This window comes from Sciurus vulgaris, assembly GCF_902686455.1.
Source record: "Sciurus vulgaris genome assembly, chromosome: 15".
NCBI classification, from domain to species: Eukaryota; Metazoa; Chordata; class Mammalia; order Rodentia; family Sciuridae; genus Sciurus; species Sciurus vulgaris.
The window spans coordinates 39,286,411-39,304,363 of NC_136476.1; the positions used below are offsets into that span (position 1 = coordinate 39,286,411).

Below are 17,953 nucleotides of genomic sequence, written 5' to 3' on the forward strand. Positions count from 1 at the left end.
AGTTATATACTTGGATAACCAAAACAAAGTCGTCAAAAAGCTATTGCCAATCAGGCCGAATTTTCAACAGTTTATATAGGTTTACAATTTTCTTTTCGGGGGTAGTAACTTACTAAATCTCCTAGGAAGGTTCTTGTCCTTGTCTCCGTATCATAAAATACAGTACTCTTAACTAATGGCCGGATGTGAGTGGGAGTTTTGTTAGACATTGACTTCTTCAATTTGCTTTGCAGGTTGTTTGTATTCGCTCTACTTGGAAAGCCCTCTCTCCAAAGTTGAGTTGTGACACAAGACCTCTCATTTTGAAGACTCTGAGCGAACTGTTTTCTCTGGTTCCTTCCTTAACAGTCAATACAGCTGAATATGAGGTATGCATTTGCAGTCCATCTAGATGCCTGTTTTTACTTTACAAAGACATATGACATTTTTTTTATAATATTTTATTGGACAAAAACCCTTTAGTGTTTTTATTTTTTGTTCTGAAAACAACTGATACCTTTATGGATCCTTACAAGTAAGAGGATAGCTACTCTTACTAATTTTGTGTCTTTATGATTTATGTAACTCAAGGAGACTGAGATTTTATTATGAGGTTATGGTCAAGATTTTTAAAAGCCACTATGTTAAAAATGGTGTTTTAAAAATAATAGCGTTCATAAGATCAAAAATTTCAAATCATTTTATTAATGTTTTAAGTTCTGAAAAATAATCTAGGAAGACTTTAATAAAGACAAGATAGATTCTTCTAGTTGTGAAAATTACTCAGTGTTATAATGATTGAAACAGTTGGCAGAAGATTCTGTTGCCATAAAATTCATATATTGCTGCTTAGCATTTTCTTCATTATCTCTTCTTGGAAAAGAGTGAAATGAATCAGAAGATGGCAAACTACATTTATGCTTCTACTTTTGTATGCCATATTCTCCTTCATGTTCACCATTGTTACTTTTCCTGCCAAGAACAGCAGTTGATTTTCACTTGGAGTCTTAGTGAGCTTTTATTTTGATTTAGTGGCTTCACAGACTTCATAAACTACCACCCAAAGATTCTAATAGTAGTTCTTTATGTGTTTTAGATCATGTGACTAGACAGGATTGTAGGATACCACTTCTAGTAATTCTGAATGCCACATAATGAATAAAATCAAATGTGTCCTTTTTGACTTTAAATATCTAACACAGCACCTGGCACATACTGTGTAATTTGTGTGTACTTGCTGAATAAACAATTGAACCAATCCGGTGTATTTTGAGTTCATTCTTATGATGTGTAGACTTTGGTTTTAGGGTATTAAACAAAGAATCCATCTTTGACTTCTAGAGTTTAGAGTCCACCAACAGTCTTTTTTTTTATGGCTGTAGTTCATGGTTACTCACCCTTATATTGTCCCAAAGCCTGTAGGGCTACTGATAAAGAGCTGAGTCTAAAAACTGAGGCAGGGGCACGTTGTGTGTGTTTTCTGTCTTGCAGTGCTGAAATCTCATACCTTTGTTTCACTTGTTCTTTGAGTTTCTCCGGTTTTATTATAGGTTTATTTATGAAATGGTTTGTGTGTTGGGCTCTTATTTGCTTATCCATAGCTGTGAATTATCTTTCGGACTAGATTCAGACTTACCCTCCTTTAATTCGTCTTAATGCTGATCTAACGCTGAGGTTGTTCTGTTGTTCAGACAGACTGCTTTGGGACCTTTATCCATCTCTTCCCTCTGAGTCAAGGGTGTCCCTTCTGTGCCAGTGGTCGCCTTGGAAGAAGTAAAAAACCGTTGAAGGAGGGACTCTCCATCCTTCCCTCCACTTTCCACCCTCTAGTCCTTTCTTCCATCCTTCCTTCCTCTCCTCTCTTTCTGTGTTTTTTAGATAATTTGCTTTCCTTTACTTGCTTAGAACTTTTTTGGGAATAAGCCAAAGTTGAATTTAGTTTCCCTAAGGCATTTCTTAGGTCCCTTCTATTCCTGGTCACTTCAGTGCCTTATGTTCACCTAAAATGAAGTCCAACCTGTTTTACACCCAGCCTGTATGAGACCGCTCCACATACTGGCCTCTCTCTATTGTCCTGCACCCTGCGTTCCAGAGAAATGAGGCCACCTGTCATTTCCCTTCATGCCTCCAAACTTTCTCTTTTCTTTTGTTTGTGTTGTTCCCTCTGTCCAGACTTCCTGTCTGTTTCATCTCTAATTTTACAATCTGTTTTAGAAATAAAGAAGGGTTTTCACTCATCCCAGCCTTTGAGAATTTTTTCCTGCAAGCACAAGTCTATTACTTCCAAAGGTCTTTATCTATATTGTTATAAGAACTTTTTTTTCCTGTTTTCTACTACGAAGATATGTTTACATATATTCTTTTCTGCCTCAGAATTATGAACTTGCCGAAAATAGAGTCCATGGTTCAATTAGAGCATATTTTATGAATTGATTTGTACAATGCTTGGTATTTTTATTCATTGAGAGTATATTTATTAAAGTAGTACTAGGCCTTAGAGATACTACTAAACAATGATAGATAGTATTTTGAATTCCTATTAAATTTCCAGAACTCTGCTAGTTACTTTATACCAATTAATTCTAAGACCTGATAGTAAGATATTTTATTTTATTTTATAGCTACAGAAAGTACTGAAACTTTGGGAGGCCTATTATATATTAAACAGTGTTTTTTTTTTTTTTTTTTTTTTTTTTTTTTTGAGTATCTGCCATGTGTCAGGTAGGTACCTTAACTAATATTTTAGTTATCACGTGAAAACTGGTGCCAGCGTCCAGGACCTTCTAGCTTGACAGGGTGTATTTTCCCATTATATCATGTCATCAGTCCTTGTTTTTTAGAAGCTCAAAAGGTTGGTGAAGAGATGGAAGTAACCAATGATAATTATAGTAACATTGATGGGTACAGTTAATCAATGGGCATTGGAAATGTTGTGGAGGACATGAGAACATCATTAGGAGGAATCTAAGGTAACCTTATTTTGTTGGTGCCATTAGGCTGGGATCTTAAAGAGTTAACATAATGCTGTTTCCAGTTAAAGTTCAGGGAATAGAAGATGCAAAGGCAAGGCGATAGAGAGACGCATTCATGAATGAGAAGGGCAAGAAGTTAGATCTGGCTGAAATGAAGACGACATTGAGTATTAGAAGATTGATTTTTATGTGAACTAATTACTTATTAATTATTTGGCATTTTTTAAGAAATTAGTCTGAGTTCTGTTGTCTAAATCTTTGAAATGAAAAAGACATGGTCATTGCTCTAAGGAATGTACAACCTAGTAGGGTGTTAATCATACCAGATGCTAATGTGTGCCACATGCCATATGGCTTTTGGAGAAAGATAAACTCTCTTATGGGTTGGGGATTAGGAACAGTGGCCTGAAATAGTGACATTCTATTAGGATTGAGAGGTCAGTGAGAAATGGTTAGGTTGTACATTTAATAATCTTAAAATTTCCATGTGTTTAATTTATCTGTGTGTTTAGATGGATAGGTCTGTTGCTGAGTATTTTCATTTTATGAATGATAGTCATTCACTTTATGAATGACAGGTTGAGTCAGTTAATGATTAAGAATAAAAAGTGATTTAATTTCCATTATTTTTACTTCAGATTGCTTATTCTCAGTTTTATCTTTGTCTTTATTTTTTTTTTCTCTGTGTTTTCTAATTTTTCAGAATTTCAAAGTTCAAGTGCTCAGTTTCCTCTGGACTCACACACAAAACAAGGTACTATCAAGGGTATTAGTGAATCAGAACACAGCTGGGGCAAGAATCATGAAAACAGGCTCTTAGAATGAGAAATATGAGTAATTCTTTTGAAATCATGACTTCTTGGTTAAAAAAGTATTAGTAAGTTTGGATTTAAAAAAAGTTGTCAATTTATGCCCATTAATACATTTTCATTATAAAGCACACTTAATTTTTTTTAAATCTGACAAAGAGATTGTTGACATTATCTCATATTTTAATGTGGTCTTTCTCATTTCCTGTTTTGCCTCTTCCCCCACCAACAAGCAATCCAAACAAAAAGTTCATTTCAAATCACAGAATATAAAGAAGAGGGTATCATTGATGTTACATCTGACTCATGGGTGAATGAGCTTAGATTCCAGAAGGCCCTCTTGCCCTGTTGGTAGGTGGAGAGGCAAAAACCAAACACATTGTCAGACTCTAAACCCTCATTCTCCTTCCACTAAACCACACTATTTCACGGGGACCTGAACAATTATGAGTTGCTTTATGTGTAGTGGCCAAATTAGGATAAAAATTTAGTGTTTCTGACCCTTTCGCCCAATGCTATTTTCTATTTTTATTTGGAACAGATTCTCCAGAAAAATGTTTGGCAGTGATCATTTTTTCCAGTTGTCCTTACTTCCCTTTTCAGTCCTTTTCACTCCTCCCTCTGTAGTATTTTCTTTTGAAATGAGGAGAGAGTTCCTTGGTTTCTCTTTTGAAGTTGCAAGTAAATATCCTTTTGGCCTAAGCAAGTCTTGAGGACCGTTTTCTAAAGCATTGACCATAGAACCTTGGGGTTGGTGAGGGAGAATTTCTTTCTCCCTCTGGATCTGATGTTTAATTCATGTTATTTTTATTTGTTTGTTTTTGTTCTTCTTTACCCTCTCTAGGACCCAATTGTAGCAAATGCTGCGTACAAGTCTCTGTCCCACTTTAGTGCAGGAGAACACACCATTCTTCATCTGCCTGAAAAGGTAGGCATTTCTGCTTTCTCCTTGACATATCATTAGGATTGTTTCTGCTGGGTTTTACCACTTTATATACCCTGGAGAGCCTTACCTGATGATGAATATACAACTAGATATATTGTCCATATATAAGAATTCAGATTCATTATTTGTTTCATCTGTTTAAGACTGTAGGAGGTCTTAGCCTTCTAGAATTTAATGCATTTAAAACTCTGAAGTTGACGAAAGACAGCTGTGGTGCAAATGATGTTGTTTGAAGGTGACGGGATGTATGCTTGGTCCAGATGAGGGGTGCCATTGTAGAAACCACCTTGCTGCCAAGTCAGTGCTCCATTTTGAACTTCAAATCCAGGCGTGGTCTGTGGTAGACTAAGATTTTCTACCACCTGTACAGCTGAAGATCTTTATTTGTGATAAATAGCAAATACCCTATGGAAAAAAAATCTTCTATTTATTAATCTAAAATTTATGTATAGTTATGTGAAATTATGATAGGTTAACCACTAGAGAATTAGATGAAAAAGTGTCACTGTCCTTTAAGGATTAGCACATAGTATGGCATTATTTTAGTTTTAAAAATAAACTTATTCTTCGTTTTGAACTGAATGATACAACTTTTTTTTCTGGTATCTATCTAATACAACCAGTTTAAAATTATTAGGTCGTGTTAAGGGGTTCAATATCTGATTTCACATTTAGTGGCATGATGAGTTCAATGCATCTGGATGTTTATTGAATCACTTTAGGGTATAAGGCAGATGTTGCGTTATATGAAGTTATACGTAACATTACCCAGAAACTATCCTGGAGGTCAAGTGGCAAGCAGGTTTGGTGTGAATTTGTTGCCATTAAAATGGGTTTGGCTTTTTCTTCAGGATTGAGTTTCTACAGAGATTAGATGTCAGTAAGAAACTGGCAATCTTTTGTTCTGACTTGAATTGGAGCCACCATGTAAAGAGAACCAAAATAGGTTCTAGAAAGTGTTCAACGTGTTCACATCACAAACAAGTCCCCAAAGGCTAAATCCTAAATAAGGCAGGATTTTCTATACTATTAAGGACTCATAAAGACAAATTGGATGGCTTGTCATGCAATGATTACAAATGGGAAGGCTTAAGTAAAGGTGTTTTATAACACATATAATTTAAAAAGATGGGACTTCAAGCTGTACTATGGTGACTACAAATACCCACAGCTGCTTGAGAAAGGAAAAAAAGCAATGTGAAAGTGGTGTGCAAATGCCTAGCAATAGATTAGCATCTGGAGAAATACCTTTTATTATTTTTTTAAATAATCAATTGCTCGTTTAGATCACAACGTAAACATTTATTTTTAGCAATTATTCCTGAAATATTCCAGCTGGAATAGCTTTTATTAAATAATTCCCATATACTATAGACTGTTTATTCTCCCCTACCTCTTTAAATATTGACATGTTTATATTTTTTTATGACTTCAGGATGACATTCAGTTTCTGATTGAGTTTATACTCAGTTAAGTGTTATACTGTGTCAAATAGTAGATACTTCCTCATTCAGACTCTTCTATACCTTCAAATCCCTGAAGAGCTGTAAATAGTTCTTTATACCTTCCAACATAAATAGTATGCTTGGTCCAAAGGTGGGTGCCAAAAGTTGGGTGCCATCTTGCTGCCAAGTCAGCATGCCATCTTGAACTTGGTATTTTTTTAACATCACAAATGAAAATCTTGGCTGCACAGGTGGTAGAAAATTTTAGTCTACCACAGAGCATGCCTGAATTTGAAGTTCAAGGTGGCACACTGATTTGGCAGCAAGGTGGTTTCTACAGTGGCACCTGTCTTCTGAACCAAGCTTAATATTTATGCTGGAAGGTATAAGCATCTCCATCTATTTGGGCCTCCACCATCACAATGCAAAGAGTAGTAAAGCAATGCTGTAGGGCTAATTCTTTTGTAGCTATATTTCTCTACCTTTTTTTCTGTATTAATCCTCTTCTGAGATATATCCTTCTTCCAAAAGTAGCAGTGGCTCACCATGATGGAGAGTCTCAACTTAGGTTGTGAGGAGGTGATGTAAGTGGTTGGAAGTCTTTTCCCACTTCAGTCTCCCAGGCTCTGATATACAGGACCTCACCAAAAATCACTGCTTTCCAGACCAAATCATGCATTCTTCCTTTTATCTATTTTCAGTTTGGTTCTTTGAATACCTGAACACTAAAGGTCTAGAAAGTGTTCAACGTGTTCATATCCCAAACAAGTCCCCAAAGGCTAAGGATCTAGCCATCTCTTGTCTTATAGGTGATAGCAGTGATATGAAATGGGCGTATTTTCAATAAAAGTGTATTTTCCAATGTTTCCAAAGCCCGTGCTTGGCAGGTACTTCTATAATGTAAAAACTAAGATTCTTCTTTGTTGTCAGAGATTACTCATTCTGCACCAAAGGCAACTGTCTTACTCATAAGACTTAAAATTCCTGTATACTCTTACAGTGAAATTATATCCACATTCTTTCTTTCTGCTTGTGGAAACTTGTGAAATAAACTTTGAGGCCACGGTGAATTCCAAGTAGAATTAATTAAAAATAACATATCCATAAAAACATGGCTACCTTTGTAAATTATAATTCAGCTACTTTGGTAAGCACAATTTTTCTTTAAATTAACTTAAGTATTTCTTGTTGATTGGTGGAAATCAATTTATAGTGTATGACTTGTTGAAAGTTAACATACAAGTTGAATAAAAGGAATGAGAGGAGTGTCAGACATCAGAAGGAAGATGTGGGGCTGAATGAAACAGTTCATTTAAAGCAAGATGGAAAACATTCAGTGGATAGTAGAGCTGAATGAGCTCCCACGTGAGCTGAGGATTTCAATACCATATCCATTAACTCATCTTTCTTGTCACTGACTTGTTATTAGGACATTCTGTGTGACTAGAGGTGATGAACACTTAACATTTGCATTAGTTTAGTAATGATTTGTTGGACGTGTACTATTAGATCCTGTTTTATGAGCTGGGGGTGTTGAATGAATGCATGTGTTTTATTGTTTATTAACAGTCTTTGTGAACCCTTAAAATGCAAATCAAAAGTTGGTTCAAAAATTTGGGGGGACTTTTTTGAGGACTTATTGATTCTAATGTTGAAAAAATAGACAAGAATGATTTTTCCTTTTTAGTTGTATTTCTTTTATTTTCAAAAGCTATTTACTGATCTGCCCTGCCTTATTTACTACTGCCCTCTCAAAGGAGGGGGAAAAAATAAAACTACATACAATGGTTTTTCTGGTAAAAGAGTAATGGATAAGTGTTTAGATAGAAGATATTGATTCCCTTCTCTGATTCAAACTCATTAAAAATCTTCAGCTATTTAAAAATTAAACTTTTTTTATAGAGATCTTAAGATAGATTGTGTTGTTGATTTCTGGAGTTAATTTTAGAAGTAATATAAAAGAACTCATTATGCGTCTAGGGTTGGTATAAATATGGCGTAACCCGTTTGGCTTTGATTTAAGTGAATGTCACTGCATTCATCAGAAGCTGTTTCTCTTTTTAACTGAATTTATGCAGATACTTGACATGTTCCAAATTAAAATCCTCTGTTTATGCACAGACTCTGGGATTTTCATAGGTTATACACACAGAAAGGTGGTTGAAAGGTTATCTGGCTCAGAACAGGGTAAGGCATTTTGTAGGCTAAGCTTTTCAGTATTCAATTTGAAGCAGATTCGAAAAGTAATTTGTCAGCTTATATTTTTTGGCTTTCCATTTAAGTTTTTTCAACACAGCTTAGCTATAATTGGAAGGCTTTGTTGTGTTGCATGTGTGCTTTAAATGGATATGCAGTTGTTCCCGGGTGTTTTAGCAGCTGATGGAATCCTATTGCCAAAATTTTATGACTTCAACAGGTATTCTTTCATAAGACCTTGATTTTTGCTGGTTGTACTCACGCTGAACTTATTCAATTGTTGTACACAATCCAAAGGAAGATACTGGTGTTAGCATAGGGAAACTGAAACAAGTAATTCTTTAAAAAGTGAGCAGAGAAGGAGGAAAATATAATGAAATGGAGGTCAAACAAATAATAAATGCTAATTTGTCCAAGACAATCAACTCACCTTTGAGGGAAAAAAAATGAAGGTGTGATCATATCATTATAAGAATATGGAGTTTATTATGTGTACTTAAATTATAGTACATCTGTAATTTCTTTGTAATAATTTATGCAAATTCAGGATGTAGACTTATGGTATTCATTGCATAGCAGGTACATTAATATAGGCACCCAGTTGCTTGAATGTGAAATTAGATAAATTGGATGGGTGGATCAATTTTCTTTATCCTCTACCTGGTAGCTCTTTCTCTGGTGTCTTTTAGAAATATTGATGCCTGAATACTGTTTAGGTTGATTAAGCAGAAGGACTAGATAGGATAAAATATGTATAAAAATGATATCCCTTTTACAGTAAATAATTCTGAAAACATTTGGTCCTTCGGCATTCTCTCTACACCAGTTCATAACAGTTCCTTCTGGTAGAGGTGGTGGCAAAACCTGTGTGGCTCATCTTTCTTCTCTTTCCCGGCCTCCTTCCTTTCTCTTTAGACAGGTTTACTGACATGTAATTCACATTCCATACAGACACTCATTTAAACTATACATCTCAGTGCTTTCAGTATATTTAAAGAACTGTGCATTTAATCACAGACCAACTACATTTTAATTTTAGAATCTTTTTCTCCCTAAAAGAAACTCTATTAATAATCAATCCACATTGTCCCTTTCCCTCAACCCCCAGCCCTAAGAAACCTTTGCTCTGCCTTCTGTTGCTATAAAATTGTCTGTTCTGGATCCTTCCTATACATGGAAGCATATAGGATACACTCTTTTGTGGTTGGTTTCCTTCACTTAGCATAGTGTTTTCAAAGTTCATTTATGTGTAGCAGGTATCTGCACTTTATTTTATGTCTGAATTATATTCCGTTGTATGGATATGCCGCATTTTGTTTATATATTCATCAATTGATGAACAGCTGGGTTTGTTCCATTTTGGAGCTCTTATGAATAATACTACTGTGAACATTTATGTGCAGATTTTGTGTGATTATGTTTTGATTTCTCTTGGTTAAAGACCTAGAAGTGGAATTGCTGGTCCATACAGTGATTCTGTTTCCCAAAGAACTATGATGTGTCAGAAAGTAGGAAGTGAGGCTGAGGGGCACAGAAACAACTACTTTTCCTAGGACTTTTCAGTATACTAGAACTAGTTAGAATCTCTAAGATAACTCTTGATCATAGTAAATCTAGAAAATTCCAAGTATATATATGCAAACCAGAGACACTTGGGAAACCCTAATTGTCAGTACCAAAAGGGATTGTGAACCTGCCAGTTTATCTCTGGTATGTGTTGTTGTCAGTGAACGTCTTGGTTCGTACATGATATTTTCTCTGTAGGTGTAGCTGGTTCAATATTAAGTCTTGTCTTGGAAAGTAATCAGATGGTCAGGTTGCTCTCACTCTTCCTTCACTAGTGAAGAGGATACTAGTTATGGTTGAAAGGCTTCATTGGAGTTGAGATTATTATACTTAGGAGAAGCATTTCCTCTGTTTTCCTCTATCCCTCTGCAAGAATCCTGACTCAGTGCAGTTCCTATGAAACAGTGCTTTGGGGACCTATGAAGAAGGCAGTCTGCAGGAATTGTTAATTATTTCTAAAAATAACTCCGGGAGACAGGCTAATGGTAATGACTGGGTTCTGGAACTTTATGGTTATAGCAACCACTTTTATATATTTTGATTTCCTCCCCTAATGCTTAATTATCTCCATGTGGGCATTATGATGGTATGTCATTGAAAGTATTAAAAATTTAATTAATTGCTTAACAGTTATATCTTGTGGAAACTACAATAGTGGTAATCTTTTTACATTTTTTATTTTTGGTTCACACAAACCTAACTAATCACAGAGCAACCACAAAAATCTTCAAAATGCAAATTAGACACCATAAAGTATAGCTACCAATTACAGATTTTACTGTTTTTATTTCTGTAGCAACAAACTGCCAAGTCTTTAAAAAAAAAAAAAAAAGTCAACTGAAGTCTTTTGTTGTTCCCTGATCTCTGCTATTTTTCTACTGGAATATTTTAAGCTTTTTCATAGAAGTATAGCTGGAGTTACAATTTTTTTTTAAAGTATTCAGATAAGGTAAATAATTATAAGCCATAGAAGTTCAATATGTTGAATATGTCAGTGCATTTTATTTTTGGATGATGTAGAATTTCCTTAATTTTCTGCAATCATTGCTGATTATGCTGGCTTATGGTGATTTTTCTCCTTTTATTACTGTTAGTTCTTTAAATGGATCTGAGATTGTATTAGATAAGACAACTGGAGTTTATTACTCAATTAGGAATGGAAATAGATTTTTAAAAAATTATTTTTAATGGCCTTTTGACATAATATAGTGATGAAATCTAACAATTTTAAAATCTTGTCAGATAGAAAAAACACAAAGATTTCACATATTTTACTTTAGTATCATCTTCTCTATAATTTTTATTATTTCAGATAAGACCAGAAATCCCAATTCCTGATGAGTTGGATGAAGATGAAGACGAGGAGGATGTGGATCTTTCAATTCCTGGTCCTTGCTATCTGAAACTGTTGTCACTCACTGCTCCTTTGGTTTTACCAGGTGACTCCTATTTGGTGGTGGGGAAGCTAGCATGTTTCAGTGATTTTACCATCTGATTTATTGTATTTTTTTTTTTCTTTTTTCTTTTGGAGGGGAGGTTTGGGGGATTGAACTCAGGGTCACTTAACCACTGAGCCACATCCCCAGCCCTATTTTGTATTTTACTTAGAGATAAGTTCTCACTGAGTTGCTTAGTGCCTCACTGTTGCTGAGGCTGGCTTTGAACTTGAGATCCCCTGCCTCAGCCTCCTGAGCTGCTGGGATTACAGGTGTGTGACAGCACACCCTGCTTGATTTATTTTTTTTTTTGGTGATATGTTTATACTGTAGATTAATGTAAGGTATTCCTGTCTAATTGAAATGCTAGATCTCTCCTATATGGACGGCTTGAGGTAGTCCAGTGTTCAACTCTCCTATGTGGACTGCTTGAGGAAGTGCAGTGTTCAAAACACACCAAAAACCACTGGACTTGAGTAAAATTGAACTGGAAAACTAGTTTAAACAATTGATCTCACTGACAATTAAAATTTATTTTCAAAGCTAAATTTATTCTATAAGACAAATTTGCTGTGGGACTTTAGGTTGCTTGTTTAATTAATACCTCTGTTAATATGTTAAATTAAAAGATCATTAGATTATTTAGAGACTCATTGTGTAGTTTCATCATTGTAAGTTTATTGTTTAAGTAATCCAAAGATATTATAGATGTTTGAGAGCTATAAATGAACACTTTTTAAAAATGGTTCAAATTGTGTAGGCATTCAACTTTGCATAAAAGCTTATAGGACTTTAGCTTTAAAAAAATTAGTCCAGTGCATACATGTGGTAGTCATTCATTCTATGTAGATGTCATATTTAAAAATATTCACATGCCTCTATTACTATGTCTTACCTAGGAAACTATAGATGGTCCCATCTGAGAAATTTGTTTGCTTGTGAACTGTGATTGGGATTTTACCTTATTTTAAATTTTATTTTCTGATTATTAAAAAATAATTAAAAATTCTCCAGTTAACCCATAGCGTTTAGTAACTTTTCAGTATTAGTTACTTTTCACTTTTTGTTCTAGTTTTGAATACGTATGGATTAAAAGTTTGATTTCTGAAAATGAAGTTCAGTGAGAACAAATGCCATCTTTACCATCATCACGCTAGCCTAAGTTTCTTATCTTAAGCTTCTTCCTTGTGGAAATTCCTGAGAAACTGAGCAAAATATATTATTTATTTCTAGACTAATCTCCTGTCCTCAGTCCCTGCCTTCTTTTTACTGAGAAAAAGTGAAGGGTACCACTCACACAGAAATTTCACCTGTTTTCCCTGATGTTTAAAACAAGCCTCAAAGATTTGCTCACTGTTTTCTCTATCTTCTTTCCCACTTCCTATCTCATAGCTCTTCGGAATTTAGAACCTTCCCTGGGGTTAACTCAAGCTTGAGGAAGGCAAACTCCCTGTCACCCATAGTTCCTCTTGTACCTCAGACAACCTTGGGGTCAGAAGGCCTTCTGGGCTTTTTAAGCGACTTTGTTCCCTATTCCATGCATTCCCCTTTGCAGCCCTGTGGCACTAGAGAACCGGGGTATTGAGAAAGAGGTGGGATGGTGGTCAAGTTGCACAGTTGTGTCTGTCCTCCCAGTGCCTGTAGTTCTGCGGTGGCCTCTGGCTCTTCTGTGGAGTGGGTTTGATGGTTACCAGTTCCTTTCCCTGAGAAGGGGAGGGATCAAGATCAACAACTGTGGTTGTTTGAGAAAATTCAGTCAGTTGGGTGGTCTAGATGCCAGCTAGGTCTGGCAAACCATCACCATGGACAAACTTTTCCTTATTACTACAGAACTAAAATGCCAGGACAAAGGCACCAGCCTTAGGAATATAAACCACAGAGTATGGGCTGGATAACATATGATGTCACCAGGGGCTGCAGGCAAAAAAGTGGATTGCATTGAAATTTAGTGGACCCGGCCCTTTTCTCCTCTTGATTCCTATCAATTGAACACAAAAGCAGCTGCAGAGTACATCCAGTAATTTGCATGGTTTTAAGTAGGGATGTTATTAGTATAGTCTTTAAAAAATGTTCTATTTAAAAATAATTCTAGACTTTAAGAAGTTGTAAACAGTTTAGAGAGTTTCCATGTACCTTTTACTCAGCCGTTCTTATTGATCACTTTTTCCATAACCCTAATGTGTTATCAAAACCAAGAAATTGACATTGGCACAATATTATTAACCATACTACAGACCTATTTGGATCTTATTACTTATTTTCAGTATGTAGAGTTTTTGGATTAGCTTTTTTGACTCAGGATAGTGTACTTGAGGTCATTACCAAGTAGTTGTCTATATCAATTGACATTGTTTTTACTTGTTTGTTTTTAATTGCTGAGCAGTACTCCATTGAGAAGATGTACTACAGTTTGTTTATGCACTCACTTTTTGAAGACCATTTGGGTTGTTTGAAAAATGTGTCTGTCATCCTACAGATTTTCAGCCTCTTTTCAGATTCTCCTCTGGTCATTTGTGAGGAGGAGATGAGGGCAAGACTCTAAGACAATGGAAAAAATCCTAGTTGCTTGCTAGGGAAAGAGAGTGCTCTGCCTGTTAATTCCATTCAGTCTCCTGGCATTTTAACTTCATTTAAAACATTCTCTGGGTGGAGTTATTTGAGACTGTTCAATTTGCTGTGGAGCTTGGTAGGTGAACAAGTATCCATTTCAGACTGAGTCCATTTGCAGATGCGTACCTCTTCCTTGGTGTGTGTCCCTTTTACTGGAATCCTTTCCTTACTGAGAAGGGACAGAGTTACTTTCTTACCATAGTGCCACTATCTTCACAACAAATCTTCATAGACACATTCTGAAAAGTCCGTACTTAGCTGGAAGTAGTTTATACCTATGCCTTAGTATGCAGGAATTGGGGTCTTTGGTGTGCAGTTGGATATTGTTCACCTTTTTGTGTTTAGATAATGCATTAATCAAGGTCATAACAGAAAGGAGGGTCATGTTCACTGGAGTTATTTAAGAAAGTTTAATAAAGGAACTATTTACAATTGTGTTATCAAAGTTAAGGGGAATTTTGCATCACCCTAGAGTGATTAATGTCCCTTGGCCTGAGCAGCTAAGGGGAGGGAGAATAAGAGAGCCATCTCTATCAAAAAGAGCTGCTTAGGACATCAGGGCCTTATGGAGAGATGCAGACTGTAGCAGTTGCTGGAAGGTATCTGGGGGATGCATTCTCTGACCTCACTTTGTTTCAACCTCTGATCTCCTGCCATTGTCTCTCACTAGTTGAAGCCAACAAAAACCAGAGAACACGGGAGGCTATTGATGTGTTTCTTAGAAGTTTTTATGCAGGGCACAGTGTTGAGAATAAGAAGGATAGATCTGGATAGTAAATGGAAATCTCACACAGGTATTCTCTGGGCTTTGAATAGAGAAGCTTGGTTGGATCTAGGAGAGTTTTGTAAAGGGAGGGTAGAACTGGGCATATAATAGGTGCTGCAGCAAGCACTTGCTGCCTTTACTTTAAAGGAGACTTTTAGATAGGAATATACAGAATGAAATTCCAGTAAAATGAGGTGGATCCTTGCTTTTTGTTCCTTCAAGAGTTATATGCAGCAATTTCCTTTTTTGTTTACCATTTGATGTGATTTGTTTACCTTTAATGTTTCTTTGTTTCTGTATTGGGCAACCTCTAGTGGTCCTTAGGAAAATGACACTTGAATATAAACACATACTGCTATCAAATTCATTTTTTAATAATTGTTCTAATACTACCCAGAATGATGACTGGTCATGAAATGCTTCCCTTGAAAAACCCAAAGTTCAAGAAAGAACAAATCACATGAAAATCTGGGATTAATGTGTTCCAGGCAGAAGGAACAAAAAGTTCAGGAGCCCTAAGTAAGATATCAACTTTGTGTTTTTGAGGAATAGAAAGACACCCTTTGGAAGTGTGGCTTTAACATGGAGAGAAAGGGCTGGTGGTAGAGATGAGGTAAGAGGGAGAGGGATGATCATGATCCCTCATTCATGATCAGAGGTTGCGAAGTTGTTCTATATGCAGTGAAAAGTCAGCCGATGTTAGAGAAGGGAATGATAACATTCTGTCTTCCCGGTAGAGGAAGGTTTGTAGGAATAGAAACCAAGAAACTGGTTCTTACACTAGTGTTTATGAGGAAGAGAGAAAATGATAACTAGGCAAGTGGCAATGAAAATGGAGGGAAACAGATGGATCTGGGATATGCGTTGAAGGGGAAGCCAGAAGGACTTGCTAATGGATTACACGTAGGACATGAGGAGTTGAGAATGACTCCTCAGTTTTTAAGCTTGAATAACTTGGTGCCATGTTCTAAATGGTGAAGACTAAGGAAGTCATGTGGGGACCAAGGGTCTTTACCGTGTGAAGTGCAATCTGATACACAGCTTAGATGCTCAGACATGAATTAAGAATAAACGTCTGTCTTCCAGAACACTGTGTTTACTTCATTTTCTTTTCTCCACTTTCAGCTTTGGAGGAATTTTTTACATCACTTGTGAAGCAAGAAATGGTGAATATGCCACGTGGGATCTACCACTCAGCATTAAAAGGAGGTATCCGTTCAGACCAAGGAAAGACCATAGCAGGAATCCCCAATTTTATATTGAAAATGTATGAAACGAATAAGCAACCAGGATTGAAACCTGGCCTGGCAGGTAAGAGTAGTGTGTGGTATCAAGGTATAGGTTCTTGATATTCTGATTTAACTTTCCTTCAAAGTAGGAGTTTAACAGATTATGGCAGGGCATTGCTGCTATTGCTATTGCTAATATCCAGATACAGCTGGATAAAATCAAAAGGAAATAATCACATTTTATAAAAGGTGTCAGAGAACTGTAGAAGCAAAGGCATAGATGGGCTAAAATTTCAGAATGGAATGAACATTTTAGAACTTTTTTTCTCCACTGGGGGAAATTCACAGATTCTGGTTGTGGGTTAGCTTTAGGGGATGGTCCAGGCAGAGGCCTGGCCTGCTGGAGGAAAGAGAAACCTGTGGGGATTTTAGTGGTGTCATGAGACTAGGTTGGCAAATTGGAGATTTTCTTCATAGGAAAATTTTTTTTTTCAATTTTGGGTTTATTCTAAAAGTTAAAAAGTTAGTTGAAAAGCTTCTGAAAGGTTCTGAAAGGCAAAGTGAAATCTCCTTTGGTCTTAGGCCTTGTGATGCTTAGGAGACAAAGACTGGCTAAGAAAATAGACCTGAAAAAAAAGCAGAGAGAGCTGAAAGCCGCAGAGAGTGGGGAATTGATAGTGAAGATCTACAGCTGCTCTCACCTGGGTGCACTTGTGAATTACGGCCACAACTGGAGTGGGCGCCTTCAGGCTCCACCTAGCAAGAGGCTGGTGCAGGAGGTGGAGAAACCAACAGAGATCTTGGCCTTCACTTGGTGCTAAGCAATGTGAGGAATTTGAACAGAGAATCTGTTTCTTCTTAAGATATTTGCCAGGGTTTAATAATTTATGGATTTGTGTTAAGTGAAATAAGCCAGTCCCCAAAAGTCAAAGGTTGAATGTTTTCTCTGATATGTGGAAGTTAATCCAAAATGGGTGGGAAATGCTTAAAAAGAGAGAAAGGGGGAAAAAGGGGGAGGGAATTCCATCAAAATAGAAGAAAGATCTGTAGAGTAGACAAAGGGGATTGAGGAGGAGGAAGAAGGGCAGGCAAAGGGAAGAATAATGGAATGAATCTGACTGAATTGTCATGTACATGCATGAATGTGGCACAGTGGTGGGTCCTGGCATCAGGTGAATCCACAGGACACTAATTAAAAAAAACAAAACAAAACTAAACAGTAAATGGATTGAAGAGAGACAGCATGGAGTGGAGGGAGGGGAGCAGGGAGTTGGTGGTGGTGGAAAGTGCTGGAAATTGAATCAGAGCAAGTTGAGTTCCAAACCTTCATGACAATATTGGGGTGTGTCCTAATGTTATATATAACTAAAAAGAATAAAAAGAATAATTATGGGAGACTAAAAGAAGATTAAAAATCAGCTTTAAACCACAGAGATAACCACCATGTGTATAATAATGAAGGGATCAGATTGTACATATTGTTTTGGAACCTAGTTTTTCAGCCAGCAGTTTATCAGGGCACCAAGTTGTATTGATAATCCACTTGTGGCATATAATTGAATGAGCACATGGATGTAATATAGTGAATGAATCTGCTTTTGTGGAATATCCATTTCCAATGCAAATGGACAATTAGGTTCGAGTTGGAGAAAAGGAAGCATTGCCTTTCTAGTTTCTTAATTAAAAGAAAAATAAACAGAACAAAAGGTGGTTTGATTTGTTTTAATTTGAATGGAAAAACAAAGAAGGATTTCTATTAATGGCAACGCGAATGCTCTTGTTTCCAATTTTCTTCCCTCTCTCTTGAGCAAAAAAAGCCATGGAAAGTTTTGGTTATGAGCAGCTCCTCCTTTCCTGGACTCCAGGCACCTCTGCTTCCTTGGTTCTTCTGCTTTGCTTTCTTTGTCTCCTGGTCCCCTTGTTTCCTCATCTTTGTCATGTTTTTTTCTGTGGCAGGTGTACTTCTGGAAATCGGCACATCCTCTTCTCTTCCAGCAGT

At 36.4% G+C, this 17,953-nt stretch overlaps 1 protein-coding gene across 1 annotated transcript in view; it reads left to right on the forward strand.

The window, feature by feature from the left end:
- Nucleotides 1-17,953, forward strand: part of FOCAD (focadhesin) — a 377,113-nt gene that overhangs the window by 217,881 nt on the left and 141,279 nt on the right. Inside the window, exon 16 of the mRNA XM_079112425.1 lies at nucleotides 234-368. Within this exon, the coding sequence (XP_078968551.1) occupies nucleotides 234-368 (135 nt within the window). The remainder of the gene's footprint in view (nucleotides 1-233; nucleotides 369-17,953) is intronic.